The 19,033-nt window shown below is 34.8% G+C and overlaps 1 protein-coding gene across 1 annotated transcript; it reads right to left on the bottom strand.

Annotated features, from left to right (window-relative positions):
* Window positions 1–6,208: 6,208 nt before the first annotated feature.
* On the bottom strand, window positions 6,209–13,378 carry LOC131156056 (uncharacterized). The gene is made up of 5 exons (XM_058109508.1): window positions 11,946–13,378; window positions 9,917–10,069; window positions 9,730–9,812; window positions 6,557–6,704; window positions 6,209–6,490 (listed from the first exon to the last, which is right to left on the bottom strand). The coding sequence occupies exons 1-5, from the start codon at window positions 13,140–13,142 to the stop codon at window positions 6,209–6,211; spliced, it is 1,863 nt and encodes a 620-aa protein (XP_057965491.1). The 5' UTR covers window positions 13,143–13,378.
* Between the last annotated feature and the right edge of the window lie 5,655 nt (window positions 13,379–19,033).

Below are 19,033 nucleotides of genomic sequence, written 5' to 3'. Positions count from 1 at the left end.
CTAAAAAAAAAAAAAAAACTGTCGATTGATTGCCGTGATTTTCTGAACCCATCGACTGATTCAGAAAAATACAGAAGACTGTCAAGGGATTTCTGCCTCCAGGCTTACGTAGCAAAACTCAAAATTCTTATTCCACCCATGCCTATCATCGTCCTAATTTAAACCTATACTCTGGTAATATCATCTGACATAATCTGTAGAACCTAGAAACCTAGGCTCTAATACCACTTGTAGAGCCCCGAACCCGAGAGTAGAGCCGAGAGTGCTAGTTAAAATAAAAATACTAAAATAAACTCTCTGATACCATAAAACCTCCACCCACCCTAATAAGGGAAAACCAGGTGGTCTTGTCATAACTGAAAATAAAACCATATAGCGGAAGAAAACACCTCAATTACATTACTAGAGTTCTATCTATCCCAAAAAACACATATTAACTTTCTGTCAACATAACACAACCCAAAATAACAAAATATGATAACTGGTGTCTCACTAGCTCTGACTACTACTATCAACCGTCTAATCCTAACCTCGGGATAAGCTAGGCACGGTTCCCTATAGGACTTGAAAAATGAGATGGATAATGGGGTGAAACACTTTTCAGTAAGGCAAATTAGACTACCATTAGTGTGTGGCTAACATTGGTTTTCCTGTGAATATAAAACTTCCATTATTTAACTATATCTAAAATGGCATTTCAAAATTGTACTAGAATACTAAAAATTTTTGAATAATATACTATTGGCTCAATATAGCCCATTTTAGTAAATTTGCCCATATATGCATAAAAAAAACACACCATGTACTGCTAAAGTAGAATCATCATGCTTTCCCATCGACATGCTTCCCCCCATGAAGGGTTGTGCAACCCGAAAGCTGGATGAAGCATATGGTCGACCGACCATAGCTAAGTCAGAAAAAGGTAGTAAGTACGATTGTGCCTACCCTATACCCGTAACTGCTTCGGGAGGGTCACCCGAAACTATATCGGGAGGGGTCCCCCGAAACAATATCAGGAGTAATACTATACCTAGGCCACAAATCGACTATCCCGCATCACACTTCCATCCCCGTGTGATTGCACTCACTGGCCAAAACATAACTATGATATCATGCTTATAATACTACATCTGATCCTCAAGGTTCTTAAATCACACATGACAATTTACGTAATAAAAAATATAGTCATGAATTCACTTTTATAAAACTGTATAAAACATAAGTTGTTCATAATTTTGTAAAATATCTGTTATATACTGTCTCGGTATAAAACCGGCATATTAAAACTCAGCATCTAGTCGTCATATCACATATCAGCTTACAACTGTCATATCACATATCAGCTTACAACTGTCATATCACATCTCGACATATAGTTGTCATGTCATATTGTATCATAACTATATAAACGTTTTGTTTGTTTATGCCATTTTAAATCATTCTCATGCCACACAATTTTTATCTGATAAATTATAAATATAATAAACTGTTAGGAAAACATACAAGTTGCTGAAAACAGGGGTATGAGCATCTCTAGATTTTAATTTAACTCAAACTATATATTTTACTAAAAATAGGAAATGTTCAAACCATTCACTTTAGTTTTCCCAAAAAATGTATAAAAGTCAGAACAACCATTTTCATATGCCTGGTTCGCTCAGAAAATCATATATACCATTTTTGTAAACATATACTGCAGTTTAATTGGTTCATATTTTAAAAATAATTGACATAATCTAATCCTCTTACCCGTTCCTGAAGAAACTGCCTGAAACCTTCGAAATCACGAAACCTAACTACTCAAATCCACCGAAGATCGACTGCCTACATGCCGGGAGGAGGGAAAGAAGATCAAGGAGCACCCGAGAGTGATCTGGGAGGCTTAGGAGAGAGAGAGAGAGAGAGAGAGAGAGAGAGAGAGAGAGAGAGAGAGAGCGAGAGCAAATAAGAGTTATGAAAAAATATATGTTACTTAGCCCTTAAGTAACTTAGCCTGTAGGAAAATCGTCGACGATTTGGCCACTTACCAAACTTGTTTTGCCCATGTAATGCTCTCGGTTGTTTGCCCTTGCAAGAAAACCGTCGATGATTTTTTTGAGACTCCGTGAAACCGTTGACAGTTTGGTCCTATGCCAAACCAATTTCCCTTTTTTATTTCCCTATCCATTTTTTTTATTTATTTATTTCTTATTTTCTTGGTTCAGGTTACTACAGGAATGGTAGTGGCCTTTAGTGAATATCTTGCGAACTTCAAGTTACTTGATGGTGCCATCTACCCTTGATTAATGATGAGGTTAATGGATGGAAACAAAGATGGGAATACCTTATACCCTTGAAGTGGGCATTGTTGCCACACTTTCGGGGTCAACCCATTATGGTCGGCATTGGAGCTCTGATGGTTATTCATGGAGACTTTGTGGTGTCCTAGTTCCATAAGCAATTGTGATACTCTTAGATTTGGTGAAAATAAAGGAGTTTATCCAAGGGTGTCTTTACAAAATACCAACAAAGAGAGGTGACATACTTAGATGTATGGGGAAGAATGATTTATAAGCACCTTAGACAAATTTCTTAAGCCACAAGTGTGGCTCTATGATAGTCGTAGTGCTGACATTTACTCTATGGGGTATGGAATCTAAGGGAACCACAAATTTTGCTCATCGGTCTTTGTTAGAACCCAATTGCTCATATGATATGTTATGGTGGGAACGAATGTGGTTGGAGACCACTATAGTGGAATTGATGGAAGTTTGTTTGCGTGGTTTACATTTGTTGCCTTAGCGATGACCCATGCCAAAGGGCATTGGAATGATATGTTCCAAAGGGCATTGGAATGAGCTTTTCTAGTGAGGGCATTGTGATGAATTTTCCTAAAGGGCATTGAAGTCATGTTATTAGCAGGCACATATGTCGTTATGGCCAAAGGGCTTTTTTTTTTTTTTGTGTGGTGTAGGTTCGTGCAACACAATTGAGCCAAAAAAGCCACCTTTTAGATGAAAGTTTGAGCCAAAAGGCAGATATATCAGTATGGTAACTATAACAGTTTGCGATTGAGATGGGTTTTGTCGAAGGATAAAGGATCCTAAATTATTGAGCTTCGATTTGGATTTTGAGATTTGGATGCTTGAGGACATGTAAGATTGGTTTCCATATTGAAGTTTGTCATTAGGGGTGGGACTTGAGCTTAGGACTTGAGGACTCAAGGAAGTTTTTGTATTTGTTTTGTGGTTGGATTTGTGTCCATTGGTTAACTTTAGAATTATGGTATTGTGGGCTATCTTGGTTATCTCCTGAGGAATTGAGTTGTGTACCCTAGATGTTGAATTTGTTCATAGGTTGTGGAGTTTCCTTAGGGAAGACTCATCCTTGGAGCTAAGTTCGTGAGACTCCTTGGTTGGCACTTGCCTTTGGAACAAATTTTCTGGTTCAAGTTTGGTTGGATCGCTAAACATAGTTGCCCCATGGGTTTGAGATTGGTTGTTTTGTGAAAAGACTCTATAGGAGAGATCCATCTTTGGAGTTACCTCGCAAGACTCCGGGGTGGAGACTCACTTTGGTAATAGTGTTGGTTTTGAGTTTTGAAGTTTACTTGGTTGGTTACCCACCAAGCGTTTTGATGGTCAGATTTGAAGAAACTCCAAAATGGGATCTATTCTTGGATAGTAAGGGTTGGTATAGAACATTGAGATGGTATTGATCATCAGGAAATGGTTCAGTACAAGAGTATCAGAATTGGTTATAATAAAACCTTGATCAGATGTGATTTGGAATGGTTTCTCCGTAAGCTGACCTGGGATGAGTTGCATCTAGTTTAAGACGTGTTTGGCTTTTGGGAAGTGGTTTGCCTCTATGAATTGGAATGGTGAATATTCTCTGGAACTCTGGTAAGAGTTTAGTCTTGAGAGACAAAGTTGTACATATGGATCTATATCAAGGATTGTGAGTGAGATTCTTGGGAATGCGGTGATCTTTAGAATTGTTGAAATGTGGGTAACTTGCAATTGAGTTATGACATTAGACGTGAGAATTCCAGGGTTGGATTAGAGACCTTAGTGCGATTTAGAGGAAGCTGCATTTTGGTTTTGGTTTTGGCTTTGAGTTTAGTTGAAGACCTTGTGTTCTAACTTGTGCTCCACGAGCAGCTTCGGATAAGTTTGGGATCAAGTCTATCATGGGATCAAAGGCAAGTTTGGGATCAAAGGCAAGTTTGGCTATTGTGAAGAGGTTTGAAGTGTGGATGGTTGAAGCCTCCTATGTTGGAGTTTCGTGAGGATTTTTGAAACTTAGTTTGTGTTTGTTCATTAGTGAGGATGTTGATAGGTTGAGTGGGGGAAAACAAGGGCCTTAGAATTCTACAACCCTAAAACATGCTTTTGGTATAGGGCTTTAGAGTTTTACGACCCTAAAACATGCTTTTCGTATAGGACCTTCGAATTCTATGACCCTAAAATATGGTTTTGGTATATGATTACTTAGAGGTATGGTCAATTAACCTAGATGCAACTGTGCAATTGTTATGGGGATGGTTTTGGTATGTTTCTTGCCATTATGGTTGCTTTGTATAGTTTTGATTCCGGTGTTCAAGAATCTAAGATGTATGATCACTAGATCCTTAATGTTTACTTATATGCGACCGAGAATGCTTTGGAGACGTGCCTTCTACGGATACACCAAAGGGTGTCCTAGAACTTAGTATGGATTGGGAGCCCAAGGAAAGATCCATTTGAAAATGAGATCAAAAGTCTCTTAGGCCTGAAGGTTTGGGTGTACTTCTTTCTTAGCCATCGACTAAACATTTAGGCAATGTCATCTAAGACCCCCATTGTGCTGAGAGGATGAGATTTATCTTCAATACTGGTGGAATGTGAGTTATTTCCTTTACCACTCATGTCCGAGTTCCTTAGTGATGACCTTAGTTGGTTCAAGGGATATTGAGCAGCAAAACTTGACCATCAGGTTATACATTTGAGTATTTCCTTAGATAAGGATGACTACGGTTGGGTTAGACTTCATGTAGTTTTGTCACTATATGAACATAACTCCTTGACACTTTAGGGAATTTTTTAGAAAGGTGATTCCTTTTGGCCATTGAGAAGTTCATGTCCATGACACATAGGTGGAGTTTAGGAACACTCAAACCTAAGAATCTCTTTTTATCCTTATCATTGATTGTTATAAGATGCGAAGTAAGCAAGCAATATAATGAATTCAACACTTTACTATATTTCAATGCCTATTTGACTCTTAATAATAATAATAATAATAATAATAATAATAATAAAATTTTTCAAGAATATTTTAGAAAATATATATATTTTATCTAGAATGTGTCAATTTGGTAATTTTTTTCACCATAATTGCCTAAAAGGTAATTATATTATGGTTAAATATCTTAGTAATATTATCCCAAATTAGCACAAAATTATTGTTGTCATGCATAGATACGCGTGTCTATATATATATATAATTTGACTACTAACTTGACTCTTCCGATTCAACCTAATGTCTTTTAAATGGGTGGCTTAATTTTAATGTCTTTCAAATTGGTCACCCATTTTAATTTTAATACGATGTCATCTTCCACAAACCAATTGTAGATGGATTCATTTCCATATCAAACACCTTGCATGGCACTATCCCCTATTATATATGGATTCATTTCCATCTACCATACATCTTTTTTTCCATTGATGGATTCATCTAAAAGAAGATATATGCATAGAACACCATACATTTTTTCACATCCATTGGGGAAATATTCCCTATTGCACTTTATTTTGAATTGCAATTTGGACTTCTTCCGGTTATATTCTTGCCATTTTCGTTTGTACACTCGCTATTTGAGAATGCAATGCAGTCCTTTATATAATATAAGCTTTTCTCAGTTTCTACTGCACAGCTAGCATTCATTCAGCTTACCTGTAAGTAGCAACATTCTAACTTTCATTTGTTGAATAATATACCTCTCATACCACTAACTTTATATTTTTTTCCATTCATAACTCTTAAAAATACCAAACATTGATTTATGCTAGATAAATTATACTAAAACAAAATAAAGACAGAAGAAGGCAATTGACTTATCACTCATTCAGCTTTGCTGTAATTATGCCGTTGCAGTAAAACAGCTTGAAAACATTGAAGCATTGAAATTTCACACCAGCAAACAAATATTTAAGGATTGGTTTAGCTTCGAAAAGTTGACAAGCTACAACTGCCTTAACTGACATATATCCCCAGCATCAAATCCCAGCCTTGGAAGACCAATTTTCCCATGATAAACATTCAACAGCTCAGGAACATTGTTCTGATACTGACATATATCCCCAACATCAAATCCCAGCCTTGGAAGACCAATTTTCCCATGACAAACATTCAACAGCTCAGGAACATTGTTCTGATACTTTGTCACGAACTCAGCTAAGAACTTCTTATCAGAGAGAATTGTAAAGGAGCCCAAAGGCAAATCCTTCTTTATAAAGCCCTTCAACTGCAGAATTGTAATGACCGAACACCTTGGAACAATTCAATTCTCTAAACTATAACAGAGAACCACCGGGCATCTTGCAACAGCAGAAGACTGCCAACCCATTTTATCGACAAGGAAATCCATCACAGACTCAATTTTCTTGTCAGATTTGGTCATGCATAAAGGAAACCTTCTAAAAACAGATTGGATCTCATCCCCCAACCAACCCCGGCTCCTATAAATTTCCAATTTGTGTTCACAAGTTGATTTGCTCATTGCAAAAAAATAACTCATTGCAATGATAAAGTTTGATTTCTTAGCACTGAATCCCAAATTGATAACCTCCTTAAACATGATATCAAACTTGTCTGGACTAAAGAGCAACATATTGGGTGCACAAGATACCAGTGCTGAAATAAAAGGACTGAGGTATTCCAACTTCTCTCAAGACTGAAATATTGGGACCAATCTCTTTTAGCAAATTCGTTCTAAACAACCGTTGTGAGCGCTTCACAGCTCAAACAACTTCTTCATCACTGAGGAGAACAACATTCTTCAGGAAATCATAATAAGGAATAAGCCAGTTCTCTACACTGCATAAAAAGAGATCTGGATTTTTGGAAAAGATCTGTGCAAGGTCAGCTCCTGAAACCCCGACAGAAAGGAAAAACTCAAGTTTAGGCAAAAGGTTTTCTCAGGATTAGATAAAAGGTTGGGCGGGTCCGGACGACCTTGGAGATGTGCGTTTGGGTAAATCCATGGTTTCTGAAGAAAGTGAGGACTGAGTTCGGCCTATCTGGGTTTTGAAAACACAGTTTCTTGGAGACGGAGAGGGCAGTTGTCAGTGACAACCCACACGAGTCTATGAGGTAAGAAACAGTGAAAGAGGGGTGTTGGGCGTCTTCTGGTACCGAGTGTCTGCTGATAATGTTAGATTGCCACTTTACCTAAAAGCTTAAACTGTTAAGTTGTGGGCCAACAATGTATATTAAGCTTTAACACTCTCCCGCACGTGGAGAGATAAACACATGATAAATAGCATCCATAATAAGGAATGCAATATTTTTTTTAAATTGCGGGCAACAAGATTAGAACCCAGGACTTCCTGGTAACCCATCTCTGATACCATGTTAAATTACCACTTTACCTAAAAGCTTAAACTGTTAGGTTGTGGGCTAACAATGTATATCAAGCTTTAACAGATAAGTGAACAGTTGAATCAAAGAAAACTCAATTGGATAAATGGATCTCTCTCAATCCTACCAATCGCAACTAGTTTCTTGAAAAATGCATTAAACATTGCTGAAGAAATTGAAAATCTCTACTCAAAAACATAAAAAAGGCTATTCCTTCCGATGTTTTGGTTGATGAAGTAGCAAAAATGCTACCTATGTGAAACCCTCGACGTGATAGCCAATAGGAATCACAGATTGAAACCCACAACAACCCATTACTGCCGTCATTTGAACCAACACCAAACGAATCCGCATCAACCTAGTGAACTAAAGGGCAACCCATGTCTGATGAAGAACACCCCGATACCCCAATTGTAGCCCTTCTTCTTCTTGTTGCCGAGCAAGATACCTTCCCCACTTTATAGAAAAGATATTTTGATGAAAAGTCAATTTGAAAGTTTAATGTCAAAAAGAATTAAAAATTGACTCTCTACGTTTTCATCATTAGTCAATTAAAATTAAATAGAAAAATTGAAAAAAATATTATTAAAAAAAAGAGAGAAATAAATTGTAGTGATGTCTTAAGGTGTTCAAAATCTTTTAAAGTGGGATCTGGTTTCGACATCTTAAAATTTTTAGAGATTAAAGATTCTCACAAAATATAGACCTCTCATTCCCACCCCTTAGGAATAAGTTTCATGTAAATCTTATTTCCATGATAATTCTACTAAGGGCAAAAGACATTGACCACCCCTAAAGTTTTATAAAAAGACAATGACCTCCCTTGAAATTTCAAAAATCTCAGACACCTCCACTAATGTTTCAAGAATTTCATAAACATATCCTGAGGTTTGCCAAAAAAACACAAATCTCCTTTATTTTTGCAAAAAGATAAGTTTTTTGATAAATGTGACTATTTTTTTTACAACCCTCAAAGGAAGTTTGTGGTATGTTTGAAACCTGATGAAGGTTTCTACCTTTTTCTTAAATTTTAGGAGAGTTGACTTGTCTTTGACCCTTCTACTTATGAAAGCAAATTGTCATCACTATTTTGATCAGCTGGACATCAATGCCCTTATAGCTATTGCACATTATTATTCTATTTAAAATTTCAAATAACTTATTAATTAAACGAAAGCAATATTATTATGGCAAACATACATTCACCTCCCCTGAGGTTTGACAAAAAGATAGAGACCTCCCCTGAGGTTTTAAAAATGTCACATACCTTCCTTAAGGTTTGTCAAAAAGACAAAACTCTCCTAAAAAAATATGTCTTTTTTTGCAAAATACAAGGGAAGTTTGTGTCTTTTGCCCATATTATTATATTATACTAATATAATATAATGGTTAATATTTAGAGACCATATAGCCTCACTTATTTTGACTAATTGAATTATTTTAAGTGTAGAGCTTTTTAAAAAATTTCATGATTAATAAAAAAATTTAGGACATTGATTTAATTAAGTAGATATTCTTAGTAGATTTTTATGTTGAAAATGTAATTATTCTTCATATATTATTTAGACACCTAAAGGATATAATTGTCATTTTTTGAAATATTTACTAGAATTTTCATATTGAATCAAATATTGATGCAAGAATATTGTCCTATTCAGATTTGGTTGATGATCATAGAGTTAGTCACAAGATTTTTTAAAAGAAAGCCTCTCAAAAGGGGGAATTTTAAAATATAAAAGCAGCCGGTACTAGATTTGAACAAAAAAATAAAGTACTATGGAAAATGTTTCCTGGCCTTGAAGGGTATAATTTGCATGGGAAAAAAATGTTGAGATTTTGTTATGATTATCATCAGGAGAATTCAGCAACTATTTTAGATATTTTAAAAACAAGCATATGAACTGTAATTGAATTTACATATTATTTCATACTACTATAATGGATTATGAAATGTCAACTAATATATGAAGTTAGTAATGAACTCACTGATAAAAAAAGATAAAAAAAAAAAAATACAAGTCATATAATATAATTCCATGCTATCAAACACAAAATTTCATATGCATTCATCATTGATTCAAATAAATTTAAATGAAAAAATTCAGACATAAAAAAAATCCTAACCTCAAATTGGGGGTTCCCAAATGAATGCTTGAAATCACCAAATTTAATTCAACAAAATTCAACGTATAAAATACCAATTTCAACTACAAAATAACACAAATTTCAACTCAAATTTCAAAATCTTATCAAAACAAGAACAAGGTTTAATGTAGAAAATCATACCTCATTTCCCTTCTTTATATACCACCTTTTCAACATTTGGATTGTACATGGTGGTGGCACAATGTTCGAATTGTACAATCTGAACCCAAAGTTCACCTACAACTTCACGGATTGTCAGATTGCAGCCTCTCTCCTTCGCCCCTCTCCGTTCTGTTCGCTGCTCAACCTGTTCTGCGAACTGCAGAGAGAAAGAGGAAGGAGGAAGAAAAGAAATATCAAAGCAAAAAACGCTACTCCAAGTAGCGTTTTTAGGCCGCCATGCGTCAGTGGGTGACCTCTCTGAGAACATTAAAAAACACGGGACCATCCAACGTATTTTCGTTAAAAAATGCTGGATGGTCCAGCGTTTTTATGGACGCATCAATTGTGGAAATAAAGTTCCACCTGAACTTTTCTAAAATATTTGTAATTAAATTAAAATTAAATTTGGAAAAAAAACTCCTTTTACTAATACGCTACAGTTTATAAAATTAATTTCTTCTGGATATTCTCTTTATTTTTGTACTTCACACTCAATCTGCCTTAAAAAGTCATCTAAAGATTGGAGCAGAAAATTCATACCTCTTCTATGGCATGAGAATGATTGGGATTTAACTAGTTTAAATCGAATGATTTTTGTAGGCCTCAAAATGAAGATGGCCAACAAGGGGTTGGTTTCATTTCTAGGCAAGGGTCCTTTACAATTATTTTAGGTTTGGGTCATTTACTGAGAAAATGGCTAGCTCCAATTCAGGTCTAATTTTTTATTCGGAGCAACATGTCGTGATGTGAAGTTTTGAAGGACCAAAATTGAATCAAACACAAAACTCCAGCTGAAGAATAGGTATTGTTAGCTTAATGAGGGCAAAGCACAGAGAAGTTGGTGTCAAGGATTCATATTGGACCCAAACATGCTTGTAGTTCCACAACGGTTGTTTCATAATTGGAAAAGGAGAAGGAGACATCGATTAAATCCCCTTCACAGATAGGGGTTAATAATGGGGTGAATTTTGAAGGGAAGATTCCAACACAAGATAGAAGTGGTTTAAGAAAGTGGGAGTTCGGCTGATGTTTCTAAACCCTTAGTGGGACAGGGATACTGTCGTGAGAGAGACTGACATGTACCCACCAGTGACTTGTGATGCGAAGGGTAGTGTTGTTTTCAGCTGGAGTCCATTAAGGGTGTATGTTTGATATTCAGGGTAAAGGTGACTATGTGGGGTTATAAATTTACATGTGAGGAAGATATATGAAAAGGATAGCTAGAATAAGCTCTATGTTTTCTGGAAATGAAATCTTTTCTTAAACAAAACAAGGAAATTCTAATGGGAGAAGGAAAAATATTTTGTTTTTTTTTTTTTAAAAAAAAGGATGCTCAGTGGCAGGATTTATGAAAAGGATAGCTATAATAAGGTTTATGTTTTTGAAAACCAAAATTTTTCTTAAGTGATGAAATTGTAATAGGACAAAGAAAAAAGTTTTAAAAAAAAAAAATGCTGAAGGAAGTTTTTGTATTGTTGAATCTATCCCTGAGTGTTAAGTGGGCATGCAGATGAAAGTTGGCAAAAGTAAGGAGAAGAAAAAATGAGGTAATGTACTGAATAATGACAATGATACCACTACTCATCAGTCAGTTTGATTGTGGTGGTAGTTTACATTTGATGAGTTATGGGAACAATATAGCTATGTTCCTGAGTTGTCTAATCCGTTTAAAGGTATGAGTTTTGGGAAATCTTCTACTTCAGCACCTAGACTAGTGCGAACTTCAATTTGATAAAAGAGCTTTGGGCTTGAAAACAAGTATGATAAACAAAAATGGTTTACTAGTCATAACTTTTTTTCCTTAACTATTTTGCCTTGAACAATAAGAGCATATCACACTATTTAGATTAATAAAAAAGTAAAAAAATAAAAAATGAAGGGGCAGAAACAGCAGAACACTTCTCACTTATTCAAAAATTAGGGATTAAATAATTATAATGTTACAAAAAATTCTATGATGCACTGAAATCTCATACCAGAAAAAAGATGATCGAGGATTAATTTTCATCTTTAGAAAAGTTAAAAAACTACACCTGCCTTATCCGGCATATATCCCCATAACCAAATCCTAGCTCCTGAAGATCAATTTTCCCCTCATAAACATTCAACAGCTCTGGAACATCATCCTGGTACTTGCTCACAAACTCATCCCAAAAGACATTCACAGGGTAATTCAAAAATGAGGCAAAGGACATGTCTTTCTTCTTAATAAAGCCCTTCAACTGCAGAATTGTGATGACTGAACACCTCGGGACAATCCTATTCTCCAAACTGTAATTGAAAAGCAGCGGATATCTCGCAACAGCAGAAGATTTCCAACCCATCTTATTCACAAGGAAATCCATCACAGATGAGATTTTCTTCTCAGAAGTATTCATACAGGCCGGGTACCTTTTGGCAGCAGATAGGATTTCGTCTTCAGACCAACCCCACCTCCTATAAACCCCAAATTTGCTTTCCCGGGTTGATTCACTCATCATGAAAAACATGGCCATTCCACGGATGAATTTTCGTTGATTAGCACTGAATCCCATATCAATAACCTCCTTGACCAATTTATTGAACTTGTTGGGACTAAAGAGCAGAATCCCGGGAGAACAAATCGCCAGCCGCGAAACAATGGATTGAGGTACCCCAAGTTCTCTTAAAACTGTGATATTGGGAGCAATGCATTTTTGAACGTCAGATTGAAAAATCCTTTGTGCTCGCTTCAAAACTTGAACAACTTCTTCATCAGTGAGGAGGACTTCGCTCTTAAGAAAATTATAGTAGGGGATAAGTTGGTTCTCTAAGCTGACAGCAAGGAGGACGTAATTTCTACATATAATCTTTGGAAGTTCAGCTGCTGAAACTCCTATAGAATGAAAAAATTCAAGTTTAGGTAAAATGGTACTCTCAGGGTCAGCTACAAGTATTGATGGGCGCCCCCTGACGACTTTGGAGATTTGGGTTTGGGTAAATCCATAGCTTTTGAGGAGAGTGAGAACTGAGTTCGCCCTATCTGGGTTTCGAATGAACAATTTGTGGGATGCAGAGACCGCAGCTTCTGGGGGAAACCCACATGATTTTACAAGGTAAGACACCGTGAACGAGTGTTTTTGTGCATCTTCTACTGGTGCTGAGGATAATGTTAACGATCTGCTGACAACCAAACTACGGAATCGAAGAACATCGAAATGGGCTGTTTTTTCTTTTATTGGGACCAGTTTTTTGAAAAGGACATTAAACATTGGCAAAGCAGTGATGATCGCTATCCGAGAACAGTAATTGTTTCCAATGGGTAGGCAGAGAGAGAAATTGTACCTCTGTCAACCCTAAAGGTAACTTAGGAGCGAACAAAAGTCGCGAATTGAAACCTTTGAACATCCGAGAGAAGGATCCACATTCACGCCGGAGGGCGGCGCCGAGTTGGCACTGAAATTTGTATCTTCTTCATGTTCACGATCGTTGATCTCTTAGATAAACGGAGAAATCTGTGTTCTAGGGTTTTTTGGTCTAACACTGGCGAACAAATGCTACTACCAGCCCGCTAGCATCCCCGAACGCTGAAATCACGACTTTTTTCCAATTTTAATTTTATTTTAATTAAAATCATGAACTTTATTTTCAAAATTGATGCAGTTTAAAAAAAAAAAACTTTGAATAGTATAATATTTTTTTAAACAAAAGATATTGGAATAAATATTTTTTATTCTGGGCAAGTCCCACCTTCGGTGGCACAATTTAAAAAAACTATCTTAAGTAACATTTTTTGCATGCTTAAATTTTGTTTTTCTCCCTCCTCTTTATCTATAATTCATAAAAAGAAAGGAAGCCGAGAGAGAAAGGGTGGCGGATGGACATGACGCGATTTTTCAAGTGAACATTGCGCTCGGATTATATAATCCGAACGTCTGCCAAAAGGTACAAGTGAACGTTGAGAATGTACTATATAAAGAACAGAAATAAGTTATATTTTCACACATCAAGTTGTTTAAACCTAATTTTTTATAGTTTGCAATTTGAGTTACAAATTCTAAAATTTGAATTGAAATTTTAATTAGTTTATAGTAGAAATTGGTATTTTGTATCTTGAATTGGGTTATATTGAAGTCAATTTTGTGATTTGAAACATCTTTATGGAACCTCCAATATAATCCGAACGTCTGCCAAAAGGTACAAGTGAACGTTGAGAAAGTACTATATAAAGAACAAAAATGAGTTATATTTTCACACATCAAGTTGTTTAAACCTAATTTTTTATAGTTTGCAATTTGAGTTACAAATTCTAAAATTTGAATTGAAATTTTAATTAGTCTATAGTAGAAATTGGTATTTTGTATCTTGAATTGGGTTATATTGAAGTCAGTTTGGTGATTTGAAACTTCTTTGTGGAACCTCCAAATTAAGGTTAGAGTTTTTTTCATGTTTGAATTTTTTATGTATAAATGATGAATACATATTAAATTTATTTGAATAAATGATGAATGCATATAAATCATTTGTGTTTTTTATCTTCTATTTTTTTTTTTTTTTACAACAACATGTTTGTTTGTGTTTTGAATTTTTAATTTTTGTGGTCAAATTTGTAAGAAGAATCAAAATTTATGGTTTTTAGTTATTATATTTTGTTGATTTTTTGAGTCCGATCCCTGGTTTTGATAATGACAAATCGTATGTTACTCATATGCATGCCTAAGTACTTAAACAGGTTAATCTTTTAGAGCACACACATGAAAGTAAAGTGGATACTAGGAAGACTTTAAAGAGCACATACTCCCAACATATTCATATATGACATCTGAAGTAGCAAAAAATTGAAGACCTATCTCTTTATTGTATTTGCATTTATTCTTTTGGGTCTGTAATATTTAATATGATCTGTAATAATGCATCTGCATGCATGATTGGAATTATATGCTCAAGACCGTAGATTGACCTTAAAGATTCACTTTCAGTTGACTAACGTAGGATTTTTGAGGTTAACTCAGTGACCATAGATTGACTTAAGGTCCCCATAAACACTTCATGAAAAATCCCCTTTAACTTAAAAGTTATACCATATGTATCAAGGGTAAACTCTAGTAAGAATCATGACCTAAAATAATAATTGAAAGTCACTCAATCGACTGAACTCAGCTGTGTATATTCAGCTCAATCGACCAAACCATTCAGGGGTCAACACTTTGACCAAGGTTCAGTCGACCAAATGTTTTTGAATGCATCTTCCAAAGTCGACCGAATTGGCACGTGTCTAACACCCAACTGTGTGGCCGACCGAACTTCTAGTTCATTTATGATTGGGTCGACCGAACCATATATATAGCAGACTGAACTTCAAATATAGTCGACCGAATCTTGAACGGTTTTAAAATCAGCTTAATTCAGCCGACTATATTTGTAGTTCAAAAGTGTCTCGGTCAACCGTACTTATCAATATAGTCGACCGAACTTAAAATATAGTCGATCGAAACCTCTCGGGTTAGACATTTTTATCGCATGTAAAACATGGTTTTTTTTAATTAAACATCATTAAATATTTTTCAAAATACCTAATATGTCCCTAACGTTCAAAATTTCTCCCAACTCTATGTATACCACCTCATTTGTCATAATTAACATGTGATTAGCATTTTGATTAAGAAAAATTCTCTCTAAATTTTTTATACTCTCATTTGCTTACACTTCATTTTTTAAGCATATTATACATTCTCTCTTTAATTCTTTCTTGCAAAAATCTTTTTAGTAGAGCGCATCATTATTTCATATACTCTTCACTTTGCAAATCAATTGCAACATGAAGTGTGTTTGATCTTTATATTTGTGGGCTAAACTCATATATCATTTTATTAAACTTATACTCTCACACATCCATTTTATTTAGAAAATCATTCTTGAGAGTTAGTTTTGTGATTTTTTCATATTATTTTTATTTTGATTAATCTTGTTCGGGAAAAGCAAATCTTTGCTTGTGAAATTTTGCATCCATATTGTAAGATTTAAAAGCTTGCATATTATTCTTTTGATAAAACTTTTGTAAGCTTAAACCCTAATATCCATTGTATTTGATTTTTGATAAAATATTTTTGTTAGATATTTTGTAGTGACCCGAAAAATAAAAGTATTTAAATAATAAGAAGGAGAGAAATAGAAACAGAAACAGAAGGAGGCCGTAGATTTCGTTGACGACATTGTATTTTGGAAAATATAATAAATTTGAGGGATTGCCAAGACTCGTCAACGAATCTAGGGCTTCGTCGACGAATACAGGGTTTCGTCAACGAGAAAATACCGAGCGAGGTTTTTGGTTACTCTGAATTTCGTCGACAAATACGGGGTTTCGTCGACGAATTTAATGAAGGACTCGTCGACGAGGTGACGTGTCTCGTCGATGAATCTGGCCCTATAAATAGCTAAAGACCGAACTCTCTCTCTCTCTCTCTCTCTCTTACGTCTCTCTCTCCCTTCTCTCTTCAATTTTGGCCCCGCCGGTCGTCGGATCGAAGATTTGAGGCTATCATGATGCTCCCGGCGAAGTTATCTACAAGTTTGCCGGAACGGATCGTTGGGGAAACGAAGTTAGATTTCATCCCAAATTCAGGGTAAGACCTTTTAGCCCATTTTTGGTCTTATGATAGTTATAAGAAATGATGTAGGAGATGAAATACTGATATTATGTTCTGAAAAATATTATTTTCAGGGTATTTTGTAGGAAGCCCTACGGGTGTTAGGCTAATATCTCATAAGGGCTTTCTTGTAGTCAGGTAAGGGAAATATGCTATGCTACGTATTTTTAAAATATTATACAATTTATTAAATGATGAAAATTATGTATTACAGTATCGTGTGGCTTTTGAATATGAATATAGTACGAATATATGTTTTAGATATTTCAGTATTCTAATTTTATGATACTTTAGTACCATGATTTTATGAATCTCAGTACCATGATTACACGAATATCAGTATTATGATTATGTAGTTTCAGTGTTAATATTATACAGTTCTCAGTATTACGTATGAACTACAGTTACAGTTTATGCAGCATCATGGATTATTTTAGTATTCCAGAATCATGGTAAATCAGATAGATATATATATATATATATATATATATATATATATATATATATGATATCAGACCCTGTTGGACTTGCAGCTACAGAGTACGGTACCGTTGCTACAGATATTATGTTACTTTATGAGTGCAACCACCTATTTAGATAATACGTGGTAAGGTCGATCACCTAGGCCCTTGAGGAGGTTAGACTCCCTATCTAGATATGGGTTGAGGTGGGCAAATTGACCGATGGAGTATAGTGATTTATTCATGATTGGCCAGCCAGGGTAAATCCCGCCTACGGGCCGCACAACCCTGTCATAAGGGGGTAAGTCATGACACACAGATAGCCACAGAGAACATTTTCAGTTGTATGTACAGATTTATAGAAACGAGGAATATACCTATGTATAATATAAGTATTTTGATTAGTAACTTACGATACTGTTATGTTAAGCAACATGGAAAGGGTGGTGTATTTTATCACTTGTACTTTATTTATATACTCAGTGATACATGTTTATTTGAAAATAGATTTTCATGATATAGTAGCTCATTTGTCATACACTAGTAATAACATATTTCGTCTTACTGAGCGTTGGCTTATCCCAGTATTGAATCATTTTTCAGGTGATCCAGGTAGGCGAGCAGACCAGGCTCGCAGATAGAGGGGCTTCTATACTGCCTTGCCAGTGGAGAGTGAGTACATTTTGGGAGTATTTTTGTATACCCTAGCTAGTTAAGGGTATCTTGGGGAACAGACGTATGTATATATTTTGGGAAAACATATAGTACTCTGATATTGTATTGGATGGTATTGGTTTTTGTATTGTATATATATTTTCATATGGTAATGTCTATGTGATTTATGCTTCTCGCTGCTTAGGTTATTGATTGGGTTTAGCCCCAACATGGTATCAGGGTTTGTAGAATATCATAGTATTGAAAAAAAAAATCCAAGTTATTAAGTTGGTCGTTACATATTTGCTTAGGGTTTTAAAGTCCCTTTGAAAATATTATCTTGAATTAAGGGTTTCACTCTCACATATATACATACACACATCAGTGAGAGTTGACACATAGATTTACAAGGTCTCACTTGAGTATAAACTTTAACATTTGTGAGTGCATATTTTGGGCTGTAATTTTTGTACACATGTGCTTGTATTAGAAGCATTTCTTTGCACACAATATTTGATTATCTGTTGTATTCCCGAACGTATGGTCGGAAGAGGAAGACTAGTCCTGTGAATAGTTCCGGACTGGTTCAGACTCGGTTAAGAGAACTAGGTGCACCATCCTGGTAAGATGTTGTATTAAGTGTCGCTCCACCCGTTAAGCGAGAGTACAATCCTCTTACTTGTGGTCTTGAGGCGGGGATGTAGGCAGTATTGGCCTAACCCCAATAACATATCTGGTGCAACTTTTATTTTTCTATAGTTTCAATTTTAGCACATGTATGTTTTTATATTTGATTTATTATATATAATATATGTGTTTGATTATTTGAACAAATGATTGAGTTTATGATTATATAGAAAGTCCCTAGGCCTGTGTAATATTGTTTGTGGAATTTGAATTGACCTAAGAGAAAAGTTTTTAAATACCCAATTCACCCCCCTCTTGGGAATACACCAATTCTAACATGTTTTAATATACAAAATGATTTCTTGTGCTAAATTATTCAATTTTATACATAATTATAATTATAATTGAAATAAAATGACAAATTAATTGTAAAATAATTAAAATAAAAATACTAAACAACATTTTTGTTTGAGTTTTGAATTTGTAATTTCTGTGATCAATTTGTAAAAGAATCAAAATTTATGATTTTTGGTTATTATGTTTTAATATTCAAAACTGATTTTTTGTGTTAAATTATTAAATTTTATACACAATTATTAACTACTATTGAAATTAAATGATAAATTTTATTGTAAAATAATTAAAATAAAAGTATTAAACAACATGCTTGTTTGTGTTTTGAATTTTTAATTTTTGTGGTCAAATTTGTAAGAAGAATAAGAATTTATGGTTTTTGATTATTAAGTTATAATATTCAAAATTGAATTTTTGCGT

This window comes from Malania oleifera, chromosome 5, assembly GCF_029873635.1.
Source record: "Malania oleifera isolate guangnan ecotype guangnan chromosome 5, ASM2987363v1, whole genome shotgun sequence".
Lineage (NCBI taxonomy): Eukaryota > Viridiplantae > Streptophyta > Magnoliopsida > Santalales > Ximeniaceae > Malania > Malania oleifera.
The sequence above is the reverse complement of the archived record's forward strand: the minus strand, read 5'-3'. Positions and strand labels throughout refer to the sequence as shown.